The sequence below is a fragment of the Trachypithecus francoisi genome, unplaced genomic scaffold (genome assembly GCF_009764315.1).
Source record: "Trachypithecus francoisi isolate TF-2019V2 unplaced genomic scaffold, Tfra_2.0 Lachesis_group16, whole genome shotgun sequence".
NCBI classification, from domain to species: Eukaryota; Metazoa; Chordata; class Mammalia; order Primates; family Cercopithecidae; genus Trachypithecus; species Trachypithecus francoisi.
The window spans coordinates 75556753-75582988 of record NW_022681461.1 but is presented as its reverse complement, the minus strand read 5'-3'; the positions used below and the strand labels follow the sequence as shown (position 1 = coordinate 75582988).

The following is a 26236-nucleotide window of genomic DNA, read 5'->3' as shown; positions in this document are numbered from 1 at the left end:
TGGTGAAACCCTGTCTCTACTAAAAATACAAAAAATTAGCCGGGCATGGTGGCATGCGCCTGTAGTCTCAGCTACTTGGGAGGCTGAGACAGGAGAATTGTTTGAACCTGGGAGGCAGAGGTGGTAGTGAGCTGAGCTCATGCCACTGCACTCCAGCCTGGGCGACAGAGTGAGACTCCATCTCAAAAAATACAAAAATTAAAAAAAAAAAAAAGCCATTCTGATTGGTGTGAGATGGGATCTCATTGTCGTTTTGATTGGCCTTTTCTGATGATTAGTGATGATGAGCTTTTTTTCGTGTTTGTTGGTTGCTTAATGTCATCTTAGAGAAGTGTCTATTCGTGTCCTTTGCCCACTATTTAATGAGGTTATTTGTGTTTTGCTTGTTGATTTGTTTAAACTCCTCATAGATTCTGAGTACTAGGCCTTTGTCAGGTGCATAGTTTTCAAGTATTTTCTCCCATTCTGTAGGTTGCCTGTTTACTCCATTGATGCTTTCTTCTGCAGTGCAGAAGCTCTTCAATTTAATTAGGTCCTACTTGTTACTTTTTGTTTTTGTTGCAATTGCTTTTGGGGACTCAGCCATAAATCCTTTGCCAAGGCTGATGTCAAGAAGGGTATTTCCTGGGTTTTCTTATAGGATTTTTTTTTTTTTTTTTTTTGAGACGGAGTCTCGCTCTGTCGCCCAGGCTGGAGTGCAGTGGCCGGATCTCAGCTCACTGCAAGCTCCGCCTCCCAGGTTCACGCCATTCTCCTGCCTCAGCCTCCCAAGTGGCTGGGACTACAGGCGCCTGCCACCTCACCCGGCTAGTTTTTTGTATTTTTTAGTAGAGACGGGGTTTCACCGTGTTCGCCAGGATGATCTCGATCTCCTGACCTCGTGATCCGCCCGTCTCGGCCTCCCAAAGTGCTGGGATTACAGGCTTGAGCCACCGCGCCTGGCCTCTTATAGGATTTTTATAGTTTGAAGTTTTACATTTAAATCTTTAATGCATCTCAAATTAATTTTTGTATATGGTAAAAGGTTGGGGTCCAGTTTCATTTTTCTGCATATGGTTGGCCAGAAATCCCAGCAATCTCATTACTGGGTATACATCCCAAGAAAAATAAATCATTCTACCAAAAAGACACATGTGCTTGTGTGTTCATCCCAGCGCTATTTACAATAGCAAAGACATGGAATACACCTATGTGCCCATCAATGGTGGATTAAAGAAAATATGGTACTTATATATCATGGAATATTATACAGTCATAGAAACTCCACAAAATCATGTCCTTTGCAGCAACATGAATGCAGCTGCAGGCCATTATTCTAAGTGAATTAAAGCAGGAACAGAAAGCCAAATACTGCATGTTCTCACTTAAAGTGGGAGCTAAACATTGAGTACACATGGAATAAAAATAGGAACAATAGATGCTAGGTACTATTAGAGGGGAGAAGAAAGGTGGTGTGGGCTGAAAAACTACCTATTAGGTACTATTCTCACTACCTGGGTGTTGGAACTATCTGTCCTCCAAACCTCAGCATCATGCAATATATCCGTGTAACAAAACTGCACTTGTACTCTCTGAATTAATAAAAGTTGAAATTATTTGTCATAAATAAAAAGATTTTGAATGCTAAAAAATAACACTTAAATATGTATTTATTTAAGTTAAAAGGAGAGGCATAGTGGTCCATAACAATTTCAAGGATACATGTGCCCTTCAAGGATACACACACATATTCACACACACACACACACACACACACATGAAAATCCACAGAAGTTAGCATATACACTTCATAAATTCAGTAAAATACTAGTAAAAAGCTTGGGGAGGACCTTGTATTTGTAGTAAGCTTTACATATTTTCTGTCATTTCCTCACCTCCATTTTTACAAATGAAGAAACAGGTTCAGTGAAGTTAAATGTCTGTCCAAGGTCACACATCTAGCTGGCAAAGATGGGAACACGCCTGCCTGTTTTATAAAGCAATTACATACTGCCATATTGATATCTTGTTCTCCTTACATAACAGAATAAGGACAAGAACACTTTCCCAATGCATGTAAGTAATATTAGAAAATACGCTTCTTCAATATGTTTATAATATCCTATAAATGTATCTTTGACACATTCCAAATTTATCTCGGTGATGACATCTTAATGATTCAAAGTTTCATATTGTTAAAAACAAGAAACCTTCCCCTTACCTGTGTAACCTGATGGGCACTCACAAATGAATTCCCCAATTAGGTCTTTACAAACTCCATTGTTGAGGCAAGGCAGTGGGCTGCACTCATCGATGTCTGTTTCACACTTTAAGCCTACAATGTAAACCAAATACTGAGGGACAATCCAAGGATGGGATGAACCAAAACAGAACTATGATCATTTAAAGGTAATTATCTCAATAATCAGAATTTTTAAGTGGGTAGTAGTAAAGAAAAGGGCAATATTCATTAAGTGCTACCATCTATTAAGTATTTAATGAAGGTACTACCTCTAAGCAAACAAATTTAAGATTTTCTTACTTTCTTTTTCTTTTCTTTCTTTTGTTTAAGGAGTCTCGCTCTATTGCCCAGGCTGGAGTGCAGTGGCCTGATCTTGGCTCACTGCAAGCTCTGCCTCCCGGGTTCACGTCATTCTCCAGCCTCAGCCTCTGGAGTTGCTGGGACTACAGGCGCCCGCCACCGCGCCCGGCTAATTTTGTTTTTGTATTTTTAGCAGAGATGGGGTTTCACCGTGTTAGCCAGGATGGTCTCGATCTCCTGACCTCGTGATCCACCCACCTCGGCCTCCCAAAATGCTAGGATTACAGGCATGAGCCATTGTTCCCGGCCAAGATACTCTTATAAAGATACATAGAAGATAGCAAAAGATCCCAAATTGGAAGTGGGTTGGGGGCACTTGGAAGCATAAAATGGAGCCAGGAATTATGCTAATTTCAAAATGAAAGCTACAATATCATCTGTACTTGCTACCAAGGTCACCTGGCTGAGGGGTGGAGGTGGGGCTAAAGCCTGCCAGATCGCAGCTCACATGCCAGGTGTCCCAGAGTGGCTGCATCTTCCCACAGGGAGCACATGGGCTTTCTACGGGCTAGCTGTGCTGGAAACCCATTTTCTTTCTCAGGGGCCTCCTCACTAGCATCAGCATTACCTGGGAACGCAATAAAAATACAAATTCTCAGGCTGTACTCTAGACCAAATCAGAAATTCTGGGGCTGGGGTCCAGCAATCTGTGTTTTTAACAAGCCTTCCAGATGATTGTGATGCACATGACTATTTGAGAACCACTGTCCTATATTATACCCTCTCTCAACCACCACTCATTTACAGAATTCCCAAACAAGATCCTTTATTTCTTATGGAACATCAAGGTAAATATTTTTATAAAAATTCACAAAGACACACGCGCACACAACACAAGCCAGCTATACTGGAATGCCAATATTCTAGACAGATCTCGACTATACTTTGTTTTTTGACTTTCCTTTTGCTTATCTTGTGGTGAATTCCTTTACTTAAATACTATTTCTCATTAAAAACTTTCAAGTTGGTTGTATAACTGAAAAAAAAACTGTCTACAATAAAATGATTATTTTAAATTAATTGCAATTTTAAGGTATATTTCATTTCCTCTCAAAAATTATGTTTCTGGACTCAAGTCGAATGTGAACCAAACTGTTAAAAAACCCCATAATTCTTACATAATTCCTACATAATAAAGTCCAAAGCCAAATTGTTTTTCTAAGCACAGCTTCCAGAAAGCTAGAAACAAAGCAACAAATCATAGCTATTCACAAGAACGTCTATTAGTGTGTAGCAAATGAGAGAAACTGCCAGTTCATTTAAAAATGTTTATACTGGACAATCTGTTCTATGTGGAGTATCATGCATATAATTTTTGACAGAATGAAACTTTGAACATGACCCCTGGAATTGTATTTCAATTTAAATTGTAGGTTATGATAAAAACTCATAGGGAAGATGAATCTTTATTCTTTATCCAAAATGGGCAAAGAAAACTGTCATTCGTGAAGTATGTATAATTTTTTCACCTATTATCTTGTTCAACAAATTTTGGCACATTTACATAGTCTAATGTATCTTACCAGATATATTTAATATACTAAAGACTAAAGTTTGATACTGCAAGTCATAATGATTTCATATAAAAATATTAAAATCTACATTCCTCTCTGTTATTTACCTGTATATCCAAGTGGACAGAGACAAACATAACCACGCCCAAGTTGTTGGCAGGTTCCACTATTGTGGCAAGGGTTTAAGAAGCATTCATGGAAAACCTACCAGTAGCATAAAAACATCAATCAGAGACAAAGCACTCTATGTATTTCAAAGCAGTCCTGATTAGAGTCAGAAGGTTTGCAACATTAGACAGCTCGTTCCTGTTTCCAGGTAAGTTCATTTAAGCTAGCTGGGTTGCTGCCTGAATAACACCGGTGCCTGCCATATAGGGGAGCAAATGATATATATCATTCTTGGGTGATGTTCTGGTAAACCTAAGGAGCATTTCCAAATGCTGGCTGCATGCTAGAATACAACTGATATTTTTAAAGTATACTAAGGTCAGGGCCTCAACTCAGATCAGCTAAATCAGGATCTCTGGGAGTGAAGTCTGTATATTACTGTCTTAAAAACTTGGCCAGGATTCTGTTACACCTCCATGTGACAGCCACTGCTTTAGGAGATCCTACAAATTCCTATGTCCACTAGGCTCAGTTTGAAATATGACTTATAGAGTCCTAACAAGTCATTATGTTTGGACTTGGCTGTAGGAAGTTGAAATCAGAAATATATCCCCATTATCCATGAAAATACTAAAAGGCAAGGAATTCATGACATTGGGCAAGGTGAATTCAGAGTAACGACTGAATCCATTAAAGTAATCAAGACTTAACAACTAGTCTTTTAAAAGATATAAAGCATTTGGTTTAGCTATGTTTTTAATTTATGTTTCTTAATTTTTAAGAATTCATACTTTTCCCCAAGAAATCTTTTTTTTTTTGCTGGTGAAGAAATTTAAATAATTTTCACGAAAGTTGGGTAACTTTTCCTGCCAATTAGAAAAGCCCTTTCGTTAAACCAAATTCCCTTACTCAAATGATGGGTTGTGCTTGTGGTAAGTGTTTATAGTGAATCAAAAGGCTCCTCGTATCTACTCATTCTTATTGCCAGGCATTTCTGGGAAAAACTCTCATTTTTGGTACTTAGAACATCTAATGTTGCATTTTGGGAATGTTCTAAATAGGAGTCATTGTAAATACAATTATTCATTTATAAAATTCATAATCTTGTTTACCTAAAATTTCAATCCTGGTCCTTTTCCTGTATGTCACTTGTAAAATGACAAATTGCTTTCCAAGCATTCCACTAGAGAAAATTTTATGGAAAATGAACTTGCCTGACTGCTGATTTCATGCCTCTTTTTAATATGTCCAAGAGAGGCAGGGGGCACCACACTTTCCTCTGCTGCTGAGAAAGTTGAACTAAAACCTAATCAATTAAAAGAAAAACATGTCAGTGTGGTACATATGGCAGTAAGTGGACTACATCTAACACTATGGTCAAGATTCTGCTTGTCAGAGTCGGTAAAGCCACATATATTTTGTTTGACTTACATTTTAAAAAAGAAAACCGAGGCCGGGCGCGGTGGCTCAAGCCTGTAATCCCAGCACTTTGGGAGGCCGAGACGGGCGGATCACGAGGTCAGGAGATCGAGACCATCCTGGCTAATACGGCGAAACCCCGTCTCTACTAAAAAATACAAAAAACTAGCCGGGCGACGAGGCGGGCGCCTGTAGTCCCAGCTACTCGGGAGGCTGAGACAGGAGAATGGCGTGAACCCGGGAGGCGGAGCTTGCAGTGAGCTGAGATCCGGCCACTGCACTCCAGCCTGGGCGGCAGAGCAAGACTCCGTCTCAAAAAAAAAAAAAAAAAAGAAAACCGAGATGGATGGCATACATCATTACATCCTAGACTCTTAGAAATTTAGAAATTATCAAGTTCAGTGTTTCCAAAACAAGACTCTTTGTGCCATGGTCATCAAAAATACCTCAGAAGGACAATTTAACAAGTCCAGACGCCCAAATTCACCGAACATAGTAATATTCAGAACTGAAGCTACAACAGAGACAGGGAAAAGTAAGAGTCCAACATAGGATTCCATAAGAAATGAAGTTTACTTACTTGAACATTCTGTGATGGATCTGGAACCAGCGAACGGGGTAGTTCCATAAAAGGGACAGGCCAGACAGAAGGCCTTCCCTGCATCGGGTTGGTAATAGTCGCGAGGACAGGGGTGACAGGGCATTAACCCAGAACGTGAGAATTTTCCTTCTGGACAAGGAACTGCGGAGGTAAAAACAAATCGCATGTGCATATAAAGTAACACACCCTATCTTTGAAAGAAGTGATTTAATCTTTGCATATAAGAAACCTACTGAATTACCTATATAATCTCTTCCATATATTTAATACCCTTACCATCTTATCATCCAGGTAAATGTTTTGTTGGGTTTCCTTCCTGTCTTTAATCACACACGTTAATTTAATAAAGTTTAGAATTGGCCACATTATTCTGATTTTTCCACCTAACACAATATCATGTTTCCCAAATCATTCCCCCAGATCATTATATAGATTTTAATAAAAGAAAAATGTTGCATCTCATTGACAGACCATGATTGATCTAACATTTTTTCTACTATTGGATATTTAGATTGTTTTCATTTGTTTGCCATTATAAATAATGCTGAAGTAAATGTTTTACATAAATCTTTGTATTTAGCTGTGATTATTTCCTTGGGATAACAGTTGACTCTGAGTAGTTGAATTAGAATAATTGGATTTGAGTAGTTGAATAGTTAGGTCTAAAGATTTGAAAAGAATAAAGCCATTGATATATAATACCAAATCATTCAATAAGTAGTTCCAATTTATACTCCCATTAGTAGTGTATGAAATCACTCTTTTCACTGCATGCTCTTCAGCACTGGTATTATTATTATTTTTTCCAATTTGGGATGAAAATGGAATTATAGTTATTTTAATTTGCAATTTGATGATAAATGAAGTTGCTTTCTTCTACTTATTAGAAATTTTAATTCTCCTGAATAGTCTATTATTTATGGAGGATTTTTAATGTTACTATATATTAAGAATAAGAATCTTTTGACATACTTAGACTAATTATTTTTGCCAGTTTGTGTTTTGCCTGTTAATTTTGTTTAAATGCTTTCATGAGCAAGTAATTATTACTCTTCCTTATTTAATACTAAAACAATGTAAGGTAATATATTTACCTATGCAAGTAGCTTTAGCGAAATCGGTAGTTTTATCATTAGTATTTTTGTTTGCTATTTTCTAAGTAATATGAATTGTAATTTGATTTTTTGACACAATTATTTTCAGGAAGATGGCTTAAAATGTATAAATATTTGGAATATGTATATGAGTTTTTATTAATTTGTTTTTAATCATCTTATGGTCAGAGAATTTATATTGCATAACTAATTGCTACCTTTTGAATTTTGAGATTTTTTTGTTCACTATATCTAAAGATAATTAAAAATAATAAATACTTCATTAAAAGTGTTATCACCGTAGAGTAAAAAGTATAATGTGTATTATTAGTTCAGCCTTATCAATCATGTACTATAAGTTCTCTGTGTCTTTACTGATTGCCTACTTGATCTTTATAAATTCAAGGGAGTCGCAGGGTATGGTGGCTCAGAGGCCTGTAACCCCAGCACCTTGGGAAGCTGAGGTGGGCAAATCACTTGAGGTCAGGAGTTCCAGACCAGCCTGGCCAACACGGCGAAACACCATCTCTACTAAAAATACAAAAATTAGCCAGTGTGGTGGCAGGCACCTGTAATCCCAGCTACTCAGGAGGCTAAGGCAAGAGAATTGCTTTAACCCGGGAGGCAGAGGTTGCAGTGAGATGAGATGGCGCCACTGCACTCCAGCCTGAGCAAAGGAGCAAGACTCCGTCTAAAAAAAAAAAAAAAATCAAGGAAGGTATTAAAATCTTCCATGAAAATTTTATTTCTACAATTTATCATTGTGAGACATACAGATTTTGTTGTATTTTGCTGCTGTTATTTGATGACAAAGCTTTATTATGACTAACTTATACTGCTTGTGAATTTTGTAAAAATAACTCTTTTCCTCATGTGATGCTATTGGGCTTTGAATTGAACTTTTTCATAAACCCACTTTACCACGCCCCTACTTGCTTGTTTTTTTGTATTCATTGGTCTGGAAATCTTATTATTTTTGACCTTTCACTGTCATTTGTGTTAGGCTTTTTGTAAAGAACATTCATTTGAGAATTATCATTTAACCAAATCTGAAGTTCTCTTGCCAAATAATGAGTGGAATATTAACCAAATTAAAAATGGCCTCAAACATAAAACAAACTTGGATTTTCTTCCATGATGTTTTGTTGCATTTGGCAGAGGGAAGGGGGACAGAGTACTCATGATTTAATTCTTTGGTTGGGGTTTTAGACAGCAACCCAAGTATGAATTCAGATTGGGTGTGCCCTTTCCTTGGATGAACTGACATCATCTGGATAGATATTAAAGCCATTATAAACTGAGAAAACTATTAAAAATACTAAGACTTGTCTGCATAAATGTAAGTATGGAAGACAGAACACAAAAAGTAGCTGCTCAGGATGTCAGCATTCTTATCATTTAGGGTTTGGTGTCCTTATAATAAAAATACTACAGCAGAGATAATTAGCAGTATGGTTGAAAAATTTAGAGATGGACTGAGGTTCAAGGGAGCAGGGTATGTCATGTCATAGCATCTCTTTTTTACTGACTTGAGAAAAAAAACAAAGCATTTGTGATAATCTCAAGACATTTAGATCAGAAATTTAAAACAAAAATAGCCAAATTTTTTGCTAAAGACTCTTTTACGCAATTAACAAAAGAGCTCAATGAAGAGATGGTAATTCAATCAAGAGATGGCAGAAAATATCATAGACTTTAACGCAAATTTAGGAAAAAATATTTCTTGCAGGTTTGGTCTTTACATGCATAAAATTTACATTTTTAAACTGTATCTTTATTTCACTAAGAACAAGCTAATTTACTGTTTGATTGATAGATCTCAGAGTGCTAGGTAGCGCTCTGTTATTCACACAAACTGTAAACTTGGTTAGTTTAAAATGGGTTTCCTCAATCTTAAGTTTCTAAAAGTGATTGCCTATTTGGAAAAGGTAACTCACACACAGCTAATAATTAGTTAACTGAAAGCATCAATCTTCCGCTGGTAAAGGTACAAAATTTTGTTTGAGAGAATATCTCTGAGTATGTATGAAATGCTGAAAAGATAAATTCCATCGGCAAAACTCAGGATGCTGTAATGAATTAAACCTTTTTTTACATATAATTTTCAGCACAAAGATGCTCAAAAAGATGTTTATGCCCCTAGAAACTGACAGAAGGTAAAAAATTATACTAAGATGTAATAGTAATAAAATACTAACATTTCAAATAAATAAATCTATTAGCTTCTAAAAATACTTAACTCATCATTGTAATGTCTATACCTTTTAGCATAGAAAACATAAAATAAATTTTCATGTGCAATTAGCTTAAGTTATTGTACAAGGGCAGACATTGTCATCAGAAATATATTTTCCTGCAGTGGTCAATGAGCATTTAATAGAGTATTCATATATGCAGTAAACATATATTCACACACACACATATATATGTATATATAAACATACACATGTACATAATAGTGGCACTATCTAGTACGTAATACAGTACTAAACACATACGCATACACACACACATAAATACACAATTCCTAACGAACTGGTGTCATGAGAAAAGAGGGGTGAATGTTTCATTTTGATTCTTGGCCAAAGAAACTAGTCTCCCAGTCAAGAAAAATGGAACAAAACCCTCTTTTCACCTCCTCTATTGGAGAGAGAGAGAAAAAAATAATCTAAGTATACCAAAATGATATTAAAATCAAATCACAAACAGTGCATGGAAATGAACAGGAAAAAAATGTCATATCACTTGTGCTTTTCTCTGACAGTGTTAAGGGCAACACACACAGACTTAGAGCCAAGTGGATTTTGCCTTTTCAATGGGTTTTCTGACTACAATTAATAATACTATATTGTATACTAGAAATTTGCTAAGAGAATTTCGGCTTCTCTTACCACACACACACACAAAGAAGGGCAACTATGTGAGATGATGTATATGTGCATAAGAATATCATAACATCATTTTGTACACCTTAATTATAGATCATTTTAAATAAATAAATCAGTTTCCTAAGATGAGGTCAGAGGTCAATGACTTCCTGAGCCTCCTTTTAACTTCGTTCTGGAGAGTCAGGGTAAAAGGTGGTGTCATCCAGTCTAAACATCATCTTTTCTTCTCCTACAGGATCATATATTAACAACAACAACAACAAGTCACCTGTGGAATTCTTCAGATAAAAATTATCTTTAATGAATGAAAAATTTCAGACTCTTGAGTGTGTTCTACAAACACAAGAATATGTAATAATCTAAGAAGTTATAAAAAGTAAAATGTACAAATACATTACTTTAACAAACTAATATACTTTGTGATACTTAAATATGATTGCTATCTTGAATAATAATATTTTAAGTGCCACATGATAGAGAAATACAAAACTAATGTCTTGGCAAAAAATAAGGTAAATGGTACACTATAAAAATAAATCAATACTGAAAGATAGAAAATAAATCAATAACAAAAATAATAAATCAATACCAAAAGAGAAAATAAAGAAAAAGAAAGGAAAGAAAGAAGGGAAGAAAAAGGCAGAAAGAAAGGCAGATAAAAGAAAGAAAGAAGGAAAGGCAGGCGAAAGAAAGGCAGGTAAAAGGAAAAGAAAAAGGCAAAAAAAGAGAGAAAGAGAAAGAAGGAAAGAGAAAGGCAAAAGCAAGCAAACAAAAAAGAGAAAGAGAGAGGAGTTAAAGACTAAGAAAAAAAATATATAAGGGACCGTTTTAGAACTTATACATATTTAAGTTTAAAATAAAGTGTTTATCCAGCACCGCAGAAGAATGTTAACTTTTGTCATTTGTAATTCCCACTCATGAGAAGCAGAATGTGGTTAAACTTATGCTAGGAATATTAAGAGAGTAGGGCCAGAAATTTAGAGACTTTCTGGGAATTATAACTCCTTAATTATAATAATTTAGTATTACACAAACCTCAAGGTTTATTTAGAAAGCTAAGAGAAAAAAATTGTCAAATATGAACTTGTTTCACTATAAAAATCCTAGTTGCTTTTGTGGTTGGAGGAAGTGGGCAGGAAGAGAGAATTGTTACTGTGGACTTTCTGACAAAATTAGTTCTTATATTGACAAAATAAAAGAGTCACTGGCAGATCTATTTCAATCAGAATATGAAGGTTTGTGGGACTTTTAATTAAAAGATCCAAAGATTGGGGGGCACGCAAGATGGCCGAATAGGAACACCTCCAGCCTCCAGCTCCCAGCGTGAGCAACACAGAAGACAGGTGATTTCTGCATTTTCAACTGAGGAACGCAGCTCATCAAAAGCAATGGAACAAAGCTGTATGGAGAATGACTTTGACCAGCTGAGAGAAGAAGGCTTCAGTTGATCAAACTTCTCAGAGCTAAAGGAGGAACTATGTTCCCAGTGCAAAGAAACTAAAAACCTTGAAAAAAGAAGGGAAGAATGGATAACTAGAATAACCAATACAGAGAAGTCCATAAACGAACTGATAGAGATGAAAACCATGACATGAGAACTACGTGACAAATGCACAAACTTCAGAAACTGACACGATCAAGTGGAAGAAAGAGTATCAGCGATTGGAGATCAAATGAGTGAAATGAAGCGAGAAGAGAAGTTTAGAGAAAAAAGTAACAAGAAATGAACAAAGCCTCCAAGAAATATGGGATTATGTGAAAAGACCAAATCTACATCTGATTGGTGTGCCTGAAAGTGACAGGGAGAATGGAACCAAGTTGGAAAACACTCTGCAGGATATTATCCAGGAGAACTTCCCCAACCTAGCAAGGCAGGCCAACATTCAAATTCAGGAAATACAGAGAATGCGACAAAGATACTCCTCGAGAAGAGCAACTCCGAGACACATAATTGTCAGATTCACCAAAGTTGAAATGAAGGAAAAAATCTTAAGGGCAGCCAGAGAGAAAGGTCGGGTTACCCACAAAGGAAAGCCCATCAGACTAACAGCAGATCTCTCAGCAGAAACTCTCCAAGCCAGAAGAGAGTGGGGGTCAATATTCAACATTTGACAAGAATTTTAAACCCAGAATTTCATATCCAGCCAAACTAAGTTTCATAAGTGAAGGAGAAATAAAATCCTTTACAGACAAGCAAATGCTTAGAGATTTTTGTCACTACCAGGCCTGCCCTACAAGAGATCCTCAAGGAAGCACTAAACATGGAAAGGAACAACCAGTACCAGCCATTGCAAAAACATGCCAAAATGTAAAGACCATTGATGCTAAGAGGAAACTGCATCAACTAACGAGGAAAATAACCAGCTAATATCATAATGACAGGATCAAGTTCACACATAACAATATTAACCTTAAATGTAAATGGACTAAATGGTCCAATTAAAAGACACAGACTGGCAAATTGGATAAAGAGTCAAGACCCCTCAGTGTGCTGTATTCAGGAGACCCATCTCACACGCATAGACACACATAGGCTCAAAAGAAAGGGATGGAGGAAGATCTACCAAGCAAATGGAAAACAAAAAAAGGCAGGGGTTACAATCCTAGTCTCTGATAAAACAGATTTTAAACCAACAAAGATCAAAAGAGACAAAGAAAGCCATTACATAATGGTAGAGGGATCAATTCAACAAGAAGAGCTAACTACCCTAAATATATATGCACCCAATACAGGAGCACCCAGATTCATAAGGCAAGTCCTTAGAGACTTACAAAGAGACTTGGACTCCCACAAAATAATAATCAGAGACTTTAACACCCCACTGTCAACATGAGACAGATGAACAAGACAGAAAGTTAACAAGGATATCCAGGAACTGAACTCAACTCTGCACCAAGCAGACCTAATAGACCTCTACAGAACTCTCCACCCCAAATCAACAGAATATACGTTCTCAGCACATCTCACTTATTCCAAAATTGATCACATAGTTGGAAGTAAAGCACTCCTCAGCAAATGTAAAATAACAGAAATCATAACAAACTGTCTCTCAGACCACAGTGCAATCAAACTAGAACTCAGGACTAAGAAACTCAATCAAAACTGATCAACGACATGGAAACTGAACAACCTACTCCTGAATGACTGCTGGGTGCATAATGAAATGAAGTGAGAAATAAAGACGTTCTTAGAAACCAGTGAGAACAAAGATACAACATACCAGAATCTCTGGGACACATTTAAAGCAGTGTGTAGAGGGAAATTTTATAGCACTAAATGCCCACAAGAGAAAGCAGGAAAGATCTAAAATTGACACCCTAACATCACAATTAAAAGAACTAGAGAAGCAAGAGCAAACACATTCAAAAGCTAGCAGAAGGCAAGAAATAACTAAGATCAGAGCAATACTGAAGGAGATACAGACACAAGAAAGCCTTCAAAAAAAATCAATGAATCCAGGAGCTGGTTTTTTGAAAAGATCAACAAAATTGATAGACTGCTAGCAAGACTAATAAAGAAGAAAAGAGAGAAGAATCAAATAGTCACAACAAAAAATGATAAAGGGGATATCACCACCAACCCCACAGAAATACAAACTACCATCAGAGAATACTATAAACACCTCTACACAAATAAACTAGAAAACCTAGAAGAAATGGATAAATTCCTGGACACTTACACTCTCCCAAGACTAAACCAGGAAGAAGCTGAATCCCTGAATAGACCAATAGCAGGCTCTGAAATAGGCAATAATTAATAGCCTACCAACTAAAAAAAGTCCAGGACCAGATGGATTCACAGCCGAATTCTACCAGAGGTACAAGGAGGAGCTGGTACCATTCCTTCTGAAACTATTCCAATCAATAGAAAAAGAGGGAATCCTCCCTAGCTCATTTTATGAGGCCAATATCATCCTGATACCAAAGCCTGGCAGAGACACAACAGAAAAAGAGAATTTTAGACCAATATCCCTGATGAACATCAATGCAAAAATCATCAGTAAAATACTGGCAAACCAAATCCAGCAGCACATCAAAAAGCTTATCCACCATGATCAAGTGAGCTTCATCCCTGGGGTGTAAGGCTGGTTCAACATACGCAAATCAATCAATGTAATCCAGCATATAAACATAACCAAAGACAAAAACCACATGATTATCTCAATAGATGCAGAAAAGACCTTTGACAAAATTCAACAGTCCTTCATCCTAAAAACTCTCAATAAACTAGGTATTGATGGAACGTATCTCAAAGTAATAACAGCTAGTTATGACAAACCCACAGCCAATATCATACTCAATGGGCAAAAACTGGAAACATTCCCTTTGAAAACTGGCACAAGATAAGGATGCCCTCTCTTACCACTCCTCTTCAACGTAATGTTGGAAGTTCTGGCTAGGGCAACCAGGCAAGAGAAAGAAATAAAGGGTATTCAATTAGGAAAAGAAGAAGTCAAATTGTCCCTGTTTGCAGATGACATGATTGTATATTTAGAAAACACCATCATCTCAGCCCAAAATCTCCTTAAGCTGATAAGCAACTTCAGCAAAGTCTCAGGATACAAAATCAATGTGCAACAATCACAAGCATTCTTATACACCAATAACAGACAAACAGAGAGCCAAATTATGAATGAACTCCCATTCACAATAGCTTCAAAGAGAATAAAATACCTAGGAATCCAACTTACAAGGGATGTGAAGGACCTCTTCAAGGAAAACTGCAAACCACTGCTCAGTGAAATAAAAGAGGACACAAACAAATGGAAGAACATACCATGTTCATGGATAGGAAGAATCAATATTGTGAAAATGGCCATACTGCCCAAGGTAATTTATAGATTCAATGCCATCCCCATTAAGCTACCAATGAGTTTCTTCACAGAATTGGAAAAAACTGCTTTAAAGTTCATATGGAACCAAAAAAGATCCCACATTGTGAAGACAATCCTAAGCCAAAAGAACAAAGCTGGAGGCATCATGCTACCTGACTTCCAACTATACTACAGTAATCAAAACAGTATGGTACTGGTACCAAAACAGAGATATAGACCAATGGAACAGAACAGAGCCCTCAGAAATAATACCTCACATCTACAGCCATCTGATCTTTGACAAACCTGACAAAAACAAGAAATGAGGAAAGGATTCCCTATTTAATAAATAGTGCTGGGAAAACTGGCTAGCCATAAGTAGAAAGCTGAAACTGGATCCTTTCCTTACTCCTTATATGAAAATTAATTCAAGATGGATTAAAGACTTAAATTAAAGACCTAAAACCATAAAAACCCTAGAAGAAAACCTAGGTAATACCATTCAGGACATAGGCATGGGCAAGGACTTCATGTCTAAAACACCAAAAGCAATGGCGACAAAAGCCAAAATTGACAAATGGGATCTAATTAAACTAAAGAGCTTCTGCACAGCAAAAGAAACTACCATCAGAGTGAACAGGCAACCCACAGAATGGGTGAAAATGTTTTCAATCTACTCATCTGACAAAGGGCTAATATCCAGAATCTACAAAGAACTCAAACAAATTTACAAAAAAAAAAAAAAAGCAAGCAACCCTACCAAAAAGTGTGCAAAGAATATGAACAGACATTTCTCAAAAGAAGACATTCATACAGCCAACAGACACATGAAAAAATGCTCATCATCACTCGCCATCAGAGAAATGCAAATCAAAACCACAATGAGATACCATCTCACACCACTTAGAATGGCAATCATTAAAAAGTCAGGAAACAACAGGTGCTGAAGAGGATGTAGAGAAATAGGAACACTTTTACACTGTTGGTGGGATTGTAAACTAGTTCAACCATTATGGAAAACACTGCGGCGATTCCTCAAGGATCTAGAACTAGAAATACCATTTGACCCAGCCATCCCATTACTGGGGATATACCCAAAGGATTGTAAATCGTGCTGCTATAAAGACACATGCACACGTATGTTTATTGAGGCACTATTCACAATAGCAAAGACTTGGAATCAACCCAAATGTCCATCAGTGACAGACTGGATTAAGAAAATGTGGCACACAGACACCATGGAATACTATGCAGCCATAAAAAGGATGAGTTCGTGTCCTTTGCAGGGACATGGATGCAGCTGGAAACCATCATTCTCAGCAAACTATCACAAGAACAGAAAACCAAACACCACATGTTCTCACTCATAGGTGGGAACTGAACAATGAGATCACTTGGACACAGGAAGGGGAACATCACACACCTGGGCCTATTGTGGGGAGGGGGCAGGGGGAAGGGATAGCATTAGGAGATATACCTAATGTAAATGACGAGTTAATGGGTGCAGCACACCAACATGGCACATGTATACATATGTAACAAACCTGCATGTTGTGCACATGTACCCTAGAACTTAAATTAAAAAAACAAAAAAGATCCAAAGATGATATTATCCAACAGACATGGTTTATGAGTTTCAGTTAGGCCCTAAATTTTCTTCTCAACTCTTCGGTGAAACTATTAGGTTGATGAATATTACTTGCCCAATGCCTCAGGTCTCACAGACTTGTATCTACCTTGATTCTACTAGACTGAGATAATTTAAACAGATGAAGTATATATAAACGTATCATTCAGAATGTGTTTTGCATGTTTCCTTTTGTCCCAATGCACTTAATTTATGAGGACTATAACTTCCAAGATGCAATGCAGGAAACGCCCCTTCCTGCCCTTGCACATTAACTTTTCCTAGCTCTTGTTTACTGGTAATCTCTAACTGGATGAAGTCAAGCATGGCTAGTGTGCAGTGCGAGTAGGAAGTGTGCCTATGTGTCTCTGTGTTGTCTGAGAGAAGTAGGGAACCAGTAGGTTGGCTTCTTAAAAACACCATTCATTCAATATGGGAACAGCTTCTTCACTTCTCAGTTGCCATAGACTTTAGGTTTTTAAATAAAACTGTAGAGGTAGGATACACAATTTTTTTAAAAAAAATCTTTCATCAAGGAATGTTTGTTTGGTTCCCAGTGAGTAGCAGAGGTAGGCCAACAACCCTTTATTTTTAGTCCAGTTCTATTGACTTTGCAAATTACAGTAGTTGCAATTTTTTGAAATTTCTGGAAGTAGGCTGACCTTGACTGTCAGTCCTAGTTTCACTGTCATTCTAAGTTTTCATCTTTTGTTTTTGTTTACATGTTCATGAGTATTTTGCTGGAAAACATCCCTCAGTAGGGATGTTAGTCAGAAATACTTAAAAATTGGAACTCTCATCTTTTTATTTCTATTTAAACCAGTGGTTCTCAATGTGTGGTCCCTGGACCAGTAGAATCAGCATTACTTGAAAACTAGTTGTTAATAGGAATGCAAATTCTCAGACCCCTCCCCAGACCTACCTAATCAAAGACCCTGGAGGTAGGGCCTCGCAATCTGTCTTAAAAAGCTCTCCAGGCTGACATTTGAGAACCAAAATTAGTGGCTCTCAGATTTTCCTAATCACCTCAAATAATCACCTGGGGAAACTTAAGAAAACCAATTCCCAGCCTCTACTCAGACAAGTTAAATCAGAATCTCTGGAAGAGAAGATCAGGTTTCAGTACTTTAAAAATACGTAAATGTGAAGATGATTCTAATGTGTTGTTCGAGTGAATAACCAGTTAAGAAAACCCTCAACTCGTAGGGAGTGAAATGTAATAACCCACAGAATAAAATACATTTAGAGTTTCAAGAAACACTAGACAGAACTTCACTTTATAAAGGAGAGAATGAAGTTCCTAGTTTAGATATATTTCTACCATATCACGGAGCCACATGTTTATTACTGTTTGAGGCCTGAGACAAAGTCTTGTACTTCTTTAGTGTTCCTAACCCAGCCCAGTGTTGACACAGCAGGTATTTATACCTAAGTGTTAACTGGCTAAGAAACTAAACAAAAAAAACCTTTTTATGAAGAGACAGTTATTTCCATTCTGTGCATAGAGTAGATGTATGGTTTTGCTGAAAATATGCCACTCCTTCATGCATAGAACCTAGTAGGTTTAAAGAAATATCAATGCCTAAGGCTTTGATAACCTCCACATGCAGAAATGTTCACGGCTCCTCTTTTCACAGTTGAGGTGTTTTCTGGACATGAGAGGCAGCTCCGGGAACCAAATTTTGGCTGATAAGTGCCCAGTGGACACGATTCACAAGTCTCAAGTCCGCTGTATGAGTAGGTACCTTGTTTACACTGAGCTGAAAAGAAAAAGGTAATATTATTATCAACAATGATATTAAGCAGCACAAAATTAGCACTGTGTGGGATAGGGTTTTCTGCAACTTAGGACAGAATGAGGAACCCAGAGGGCTCTTTCTCCTGTTAGCTAAGCATATGCATATTATGGCACCACCATGCTTCTCTATACTAAGTTTTAGACTATTTCCATTTACTTCCACTATGACCTTTTACAGTGTTTGATGCATAGAACATGTTCAATAAATAGTTGCCAAATGAAGTTAGAAATACATAGCACAGAAGGACACTATGATAGGAACAAGTTGTACACTGGGAATTTGTTCATGTAGAAGTTCTCAATACGTACACTGTTATCCTGAGTGACAGAAACAAAACCCCAAACCTAGCTAGCGCCTTATAAACTACTCTGACACCTCTGCTTTAAAAAAGAACCGGCTGCTCTAAATAAGAGCTAGCTCTGCTACCTCCTCTTACCTAGAGACGCCATTTCATCCAAGGGCTGGTGGGGAGTAGAGCATAAAAGTAGACATACCTTCAGGCCCAGAGAGGTGAAGCAACTTTCTAAATTCATAAGGATGATTTGTAGAAGAAGAGGACTTTGGCCAGATGCCCTGACTCCCAGAGTACTGACCTTTCTTTCTGCTTTTGACCGCCAAACAACGCTCCTTTTCACCCTTGCTAACATGTTTAGTGCATTTCCAATTAGTGCACTGCTCTAGAGTTTGTATCAGTCATTAAGCACCCACACCTGCATTCAGAACTACGGCAAAGAAGCACACTTCTGAAATTCCTTATTTTAGGCATGTCTTGCTGCAACCTTAATTATGAGAGAAAATGTTTCCATCAGGAACTCTTATTGAGAATAATAGTGAAAATATTTTGAAAATATTGAATATTTTAGTAGCAAGAATATGTGCGTATGTGCTTGTAGTTATTCATTTCCAAGTAAACGGAGAACTGATCTCATCACATCAGACACTATTCTAACAAAAAGCAATCCAATAATTGCAAAGTGTCATGAAACTTCTTTCCATTAATTAATGTGAGATTCAAGAAAAGAATCCAGGTGATAGATATAGTTTGGATGTGTGTCTCTGCCCAAATCTTATGTTGAAATATAATCCCCAGTGTTGGAGGTAGGGCCTGGTGGGAGGTGACAAGATCATGGGGGTGGATTTCTCACGGCTGGTTTAGCATCATACCCTTGGTGCTGTTCCAGTGCTAGTGAGTGAGTTCTTGTGATACCTTATTGTATAAAAGTATGTGGCACCTCCCCTGTCTCTCTTTTTCACTTTTTTTTTTTTTTTTGAGACAGGGTCTTGCTCTGTCCCTCAGGCTGGAGTACAGTGGTGCGATCATAGCTTACTGCAGCCTCCACCTCCCGGGCTCAAGCAATCCTCCCACCTCAGCCTTCCGAGTAACCGGGACTACAGGTGCACACCACCATGCCTGGCTAATTTTTGTATTTTTTGTAGAGACAGGATTTTGCCATGTTGCCCAGGCTGGTCTTGAACTCCTTGGCTCAAACAAACTGCCTGCCTCAGCCTCCCAAAGTTCTGGGATTACAGGTGTGAGCCACCACACGTTCCCCTCGCCCTGACTCCCTGCCTTGCTCCTACTTTCTCCATGTGACATGCCTGCTCCTTATTTGCCTTCTGCCATGATTGGAAGCTTCCTGAGGCCACCCCAGAAGCAGATGCTGCTATGCTTTCTGTATAGCCTGCAAAACTATGAGCCAATTAAAACTCTTTTCTTTATAAATTACTCCGTCTCAAGTATTCCTTTATAGCAATGTCAGAATGGCCTAATACACCAGGCTAATTGATGAATACGGATTGGAGTTTAACTTAGAGCAATGGAATATTTCCAAAAGAAAAGCTAAATGGACTTCTTTAAAGTGGGGGAAACACTCAGGTAATATTTTATGTTTAAAAGAAAGAAAAAATAAATAACATTGCTTTCTGTACACCATTATTTCATTTTATTTGCCATTTAGATTTCAGGACCGTGATGGGGCTTAGGACACCCTACCCGCAAATATTGTACCTTGCCTTGGCATACTGAATATTTCAAGCTAAAGGAAATTTGAGAAAACTATAGAAGCAGGAAAGTGTCTCTGAACTTCTGCCTTTCTTTCCTTTAGGAGATTGTAAAACCTAGAAATAATTCTCTCACCTTCCCCTTTGAAGCAGACTGTAAAACCCTCATGTGAGGAATGCCCACCCTATAAGAGGTAGGCAAGAGGAAAACAATATTCCTATCCCTGAAGACACAGGGACACACTGAAGAATCTGAACAATCAAGACTTGCTAAGCTCCACTTAACTTATTCCCAATAGATCATTCTTCTCCACAAGTATCGAATTTAGCATAAAAATACACAGGTTTTTCTGGTTCATTTCTGAAGGCTCCTAGTTCACCTAAAACTTACATTGAATAAATGTGTATGCTTTTCTCTTGCAAATCTATCTTTTGCCATAGGGGCCTCAGACAAGAGCCTAGTATTGGGTGAAGAAAATAAATCTTTCTTTCCCCCAAAAGGGAAACAAAAATTGGGCTTCTTTAGTTGAAATGTCCAGTAAGCCTCTACCTTTACAATCAGAGATGTTTCTTGAATGGATATATTCTGTGTACATCCCAGAGGGGCAAGGCTTGCACTCAAGTTGCCCTTCTTCATCTTGATAGGATCCGATCCGGCAGCTTTCACAGGTGAAATGTTCCAGAGAATAATAGGTTCCCAAAGGGCAATTAACTGCAGAAAAAGCAAACAGGAAACAGTGAATAAACTACAACGGTGGAACACACACACTGGGCTCTTTTTATCTAAGACATGTAAGTAATAAAGCATGCTTGCAGGTGCTATTGTTTATGGGTTAAATTTTATGGCCAGAGGTTTATTTGCAAGGTAAACCTTTCAGAAATATGTTCCCAGAAACCAACAGGAAGACATTCTTTTATTTTTTAAAGAAAAAGCAAATTCTTATTGACCAAGCTTAAGGCTTATATAACGGGGGTTTAAAAGTGTGGGTTAAAGCTATGATAAGCCAGATTATCATGAGAAGACAGTTAACAAAGAAAAAGCTGAGGGACAAAAAGGAAAAAACAGTTAGTTTGGTTCCCTTGAGGATTTCAGACACTACAAACATTTTCTTAGTTGTTTCTCTGAATGCTTCCCCATTGAAACTGACTGCTTGTCAGTTAGCACCCTCATTTTTTTGAGATTTGATAGGTTTGGCGTGGCTCCGAAATTCTGAGACAAAAATAGAACATTAAACATTAAACTCAAAAGGCTGCTACCAAAATTAATATCCTTAATGGGGAAGACACTTGAAATTAGCACCTAGGTGATTCTGAGATCGAGTGTGTAATAATTACCCATGTATTCGTTAAACATGCAGATTTCAAGACCCCACCTCCAAATGCATTAGTCCTAGGATGGGGCTTGAGTCAAGATGCATTTTACAAGCATTTGATGTGATGGGAGATCACACTGAGAAATGAGAAACACCGGTCAACGGGATGCCTGATTTTTACTCACAGGTGGGGAGGAAACACGTGCAGGCTTAGAACAACAATTTTAATGTGCTTTTGATGGGCTGAATTTGTCACACTATAAAAAACCCAGCTGAGCTCTTGGACTAGCAATAAGAACTGTGGAAGAAGGACACAAGAACCCACGTTTACGGAGAGATGAACATAAGACTCATGCCATTCGGTTCAGCTGAGTGTACACAGTTCCATTACAGAGATTTCCTTACCTATAAATGATGATTTCTTTGGGGAACAGGCTGGAATTGATCTAGATCATGGCAGTCTAGAATAGGGGTTAAAAGTTAAGGGGTTGGGAGTGGAGAGCGAGAATAGGGAGTGACTTTAATGGGCATAGAGTCTCCTCTGAGGGTGATGAAAATGTTTTGGGAATAGAGGTGATGGTTGCACACGATTGTGAATGTACTTCATGCCATTGAATTATACACTTTAAAATGGTTAATTTTATGTTATGTGAACTTCACCTCAATTTAAAAAAAAAGACTGGTGTTGGCTGCCTCGATGGAATTTTTTGCCACACTACTTACTGTCTTTTATTTTATTTTATTTTTATTTTTGAGACAGTATCACACTCTGTTGCCCAGGCTGGCGTGCAGTGGTGCAATCATAGCTCACTGCTGCCTTGACTTCCGGGGCTCAAGTAATCCTCCCACCTCAGCCTCCTGAATAGCTGGGACTACAGGCACGCCCCATCATGCTTGGCTAATTTTTAGGGTATTTCTCTGTAGAGATAGGGTTTTGCCATGTTGCCCAGGCTGGTCTCGAACTCCTGGGCTCAAGTGATCCTCCCGCCTTGGCCAAAGTGCTGGGATTACAGGCATGAGCTACTGAGCCTGGCCTCCACTTACTGTCTTCATGGGTAAGTCTTATGGGCAAATTCTTAGCCTCTCTGGCTTCAGTTTTCTCATCTGTAAAATGTACTTAATAATAATGGTTCCTCACAGAGGTGCTAACCAGGATTAAACATGACATGTGCTCAGCTGGAATACAGAAGTGGTCACAAAGTATTCGTTATTATTATTGGAGCTATTACTGAAAGCTGTCAGGTCTAAAAATCTTTAAATAAAAATCAGATTTGAGTCCCTCCCTGAACTAGATTTCTTTTCCTTACCAACAGTAGTTCCTTAGACTCTTGAGACAAAATAGTAATAATAACAACCACACAACAAGAGCAAAATATGTTTCATTTCAATATCCCTTTATAGTTGTAAAATGGCTACACCCATCTTATTTGACCCAGTATGCACCAAATATTTTTGATCACAGGGAACAGTCTTACCACACATACGCCCTCTCAGCACTGAGCCTGGTCTGCAGAAGGGGGAAGCCTTTTTTGTTTCTAATGAATTGCTGTCAGCTATAAGTATTTCTGATGCAAGCTGAAAGGAATACATGGGGTCTTTACTGAGAGTCCTCTTCAGTTTATTTGTGATAGTTTCCAATGTCTGAAGGAGTCGTTGCTGATTTTCCCATTCAAGGGTATCATTTCTTTCATCGGGTAATGGCACACTAGCTGAGATAAAAACAAAACAAAATAAAACATAACACAAACACATGGTGTTTCAGAAAGTCATTTTTAGTTAATTTTTTTACCAAATAGAAATGGCATATTTAAAATCTTTTAGTACTAATAACTGGTCTATAGAAAAAAAATAAAAATCTTTCAGGAAAAATTAATTCAAAATAAATTTAACCACTATTCACTGAACAACTAAGTAAGTATATGGATAAGACTAAGAACTATACAATTTGTTTCAATCCTTCTCTCAGATGCTAAATCTATATCACCTTTTTTGGGAGTTCTTTATTATAACATAATAAATTCTTGTAAATTCTTGCATTTTAAAAGCACGCCTTAATCATGCCAAGATGAGAATGAAGTACGGTGCTTGTCGCCGTGAGACCTACAAAAGACATCTATGATATTGACAGCAAAAGATGACAAGACTTAGTTAACTGTGCTTTCCCTAATTCTCAATTCCAGAGTCAATTCCTAATAATGATAACAAATGGAAGATTTGAGAAGCAAGTTTCCAGCCAAGAATTTTCCATAATATTACTTTTTCAAATAGACAGTTTATCCTTACCTGTGATGTTAAAAATTAACTTAATTTTATAGTCAGATAATGGGGCACTTCTTTTAATCCGTGAAGACCTGGCATTGCCCATGCTTGTTGGTTTTTCTTGCATAGTGTCCAAGAAGTCATCGTAAGAGTAATCCAGCCTATTAGCTGCACCCCAGCCACCTGGTCCTGGAGAGTTGGGGCAGAGACACAAATGATCACACAGTTGCTTTTTCATCAGCATTTAGGTTCTAATGTTAAGCCACAAGTGAAATTACACTTGACTATTTTCCTCAAATGCTCATAATATACTCCATACAGAGTTTTGTCTACAATGTTATATACATTATAATTTTTGGTCACTTCATATTTAATATAGATTATCAATGAGATACACTAAAAGAAGAAAGAAAAATCTCTATGGAGCTCCCAGGGCATTTATACCATTCTATCTTTGAGTTAATAGTGAATTATTTTAGCTTTAGAGGTAAATTTTAGAGGTAAATAAGAGCTGGGTGCAAAATTCTAATCAATTTCTACTTCTTTGCAAGGCTTTCGCCAATCCTTTTTTTCTGTTTTTAAAATTGACCTTATAAACTATTAACATACATAAATAGATCCCCTCTTGTGAAGATTACTCAAGATGCTTTCATCATATTTTAAAGGTAAGGGTAGTTTACAAAGGCAGCACATAAGTTAAATGACTCTATGATACAACCACACTGGAGGTAACAAGGGTACGTGGAATTCTCTAGATACCCTTGATATCACTGTGATTAACTGCATGGGTTCAGATTGTGGCTTCTCGATGTATGCTGCTGTATAATCTTACTCAAGTTACTTTCATCTTTCTGAGCCTCAGTTTCTTCATTTATAAATTGAGATGATTCTTACCTGATAGATTTGTCTGTGGATTGAGACAAAATATATAAGCTGTCAAACTCAGTATTTGACTTATTATAAAACTATATTAATATTATTCTGGCCATACTATTGTTATGTACTTTAGACAATAATTTATATTTATATAGGCCTCTCCACTTAAGTAAATTGTTTTCTGAACCTTTTGACTTTATTTATACTTTTGGCTATTAAAATTAACTGGGATTAATATTATCTTTTTACTTAAGCCTTTTCTCCACAAGCATTAGGTAGCTGTTATAGAAAAAAATGAGCAAGGAGAAAAGTATTAAAAATGACTATAATTCTAGAAACCACATAGAAATAATCACCACGAACATTTTAGGCAAGCTTTTTTCCCACTATGAATGTATAAATATACACACGGATATACATTTATGCATACGTACATACATACATATACACACACACAAACCTGGAATAAAAACAACACACTTTTAACAAAACAAGATTATACTATGTATGTATTATTCAGTAATCTTTTTCAAATTTTATGGCATTTCTATGTGAAATGGTGGCACAAAACTCTCTTGTATGGTACAACACAAACCTACAGTTTCTATTTTTAGACTTTTAGGTTATTTCAAATTTTTAGGACATCCTTATACATACAGTATTTAATCAAATCTAAGATACCACCGGTTAGAAGATACATCCCAATTTCAGGTCTAAAGGAAAAATATGCATCTCAAAATTTATGAAATGTGGTACATATTTGCACAATGGCATGATTTTCACCTTGAGAAATATTCTTAGAAATGAAATTTCTGGGTCTAAGTGCATGGGCATTTAAAATCCTTTAGATACATATTGTCAAATGCCCTCTTAATTTCTCCTTTCTACACAACGTATGAATATGATTTTTTCCCCATAATTCTTGTTTGTTAATCTGACAGGTCAAAAATTGCATTTCACTTTATTTATTTTATTTATTTTATTTATTTTAAGATGGAGTTTTGCTCTTTTTGCCCAGGCTAGAGTACAATGGCATGATCTCGGCTCACTGCAACTTCCACCTCCCAGGTTCAAGTGATTCTCCTGCCTCAGCCTCTCGAGTAGCTGGGATTACAAGCACATGCCACCATGCTCAGCTAATTTTGGGTATTTAGTAGAGATGGGTTTCACCAGGTTGACCAAGTTGGTCTCTAACTCCTGACCTCAGGTGATTTGCAGCCTCCCAACGTGCTGGGATTACAGGCGTGAGCCACCTTGCCTGGCCTAGTTTTAATTTTGATTACATGATTATTATGAAGTCAAATCGATTTTATTATATTTATTGGTTGTTTATTTTTCATAC

The 26236-nt window shown here is 37.2% G+C and overlaps 1 protein-coding gene across 1 annotated transcript in view; it reads right to left on the bottom strand.

Annotated features, from left to right (window-relative positions):
- The window catches only part of SVEP1 (sushi, von Willebrand factor type A, EGF and pentraxin domain containing 1), a 232835-nt gene that overhangs the window by 95058 nt on the left and 111541 nt on the right, over nucleotides 1–26236 (bottom strand). The window contains exons 15-22 of the mRNA XM_033237844.1: nucleotides 24043–24207; nucleotides 23235–23468; nucleotides 20997–21158; nucleotides 18245–18406; nucleotides 6203–6364; nucleotides 5418–5509; nucleotides 4203–4299; nucleotides 2201–2314 (exon numbers count right to left, since the gene is read on the bottom strand). Of these exons, the coding sequence (XP_033093735.1) occupies nucleotides 2201–2314; nucleotides 4203–4299; nucleotides 5418–5509; nucleotides 6203–6364; nucleotides 18245–18406; nucleotides 20997–21158; nucleotides 23235–23468; nucleotides 24043–24207 (1188 nt within the window). The remainder of the gene's footprint in view (nucleotides 1–2200; nucleotides 2315–4202; nucleotides 4300–5417; nucleotides 5510–6202; nucleotides 6365–18244; nucleotides 18407–20996; nucleotides 21159–23234; nucleotides 23469–24042; nucleotides 24208–26236) is intronic.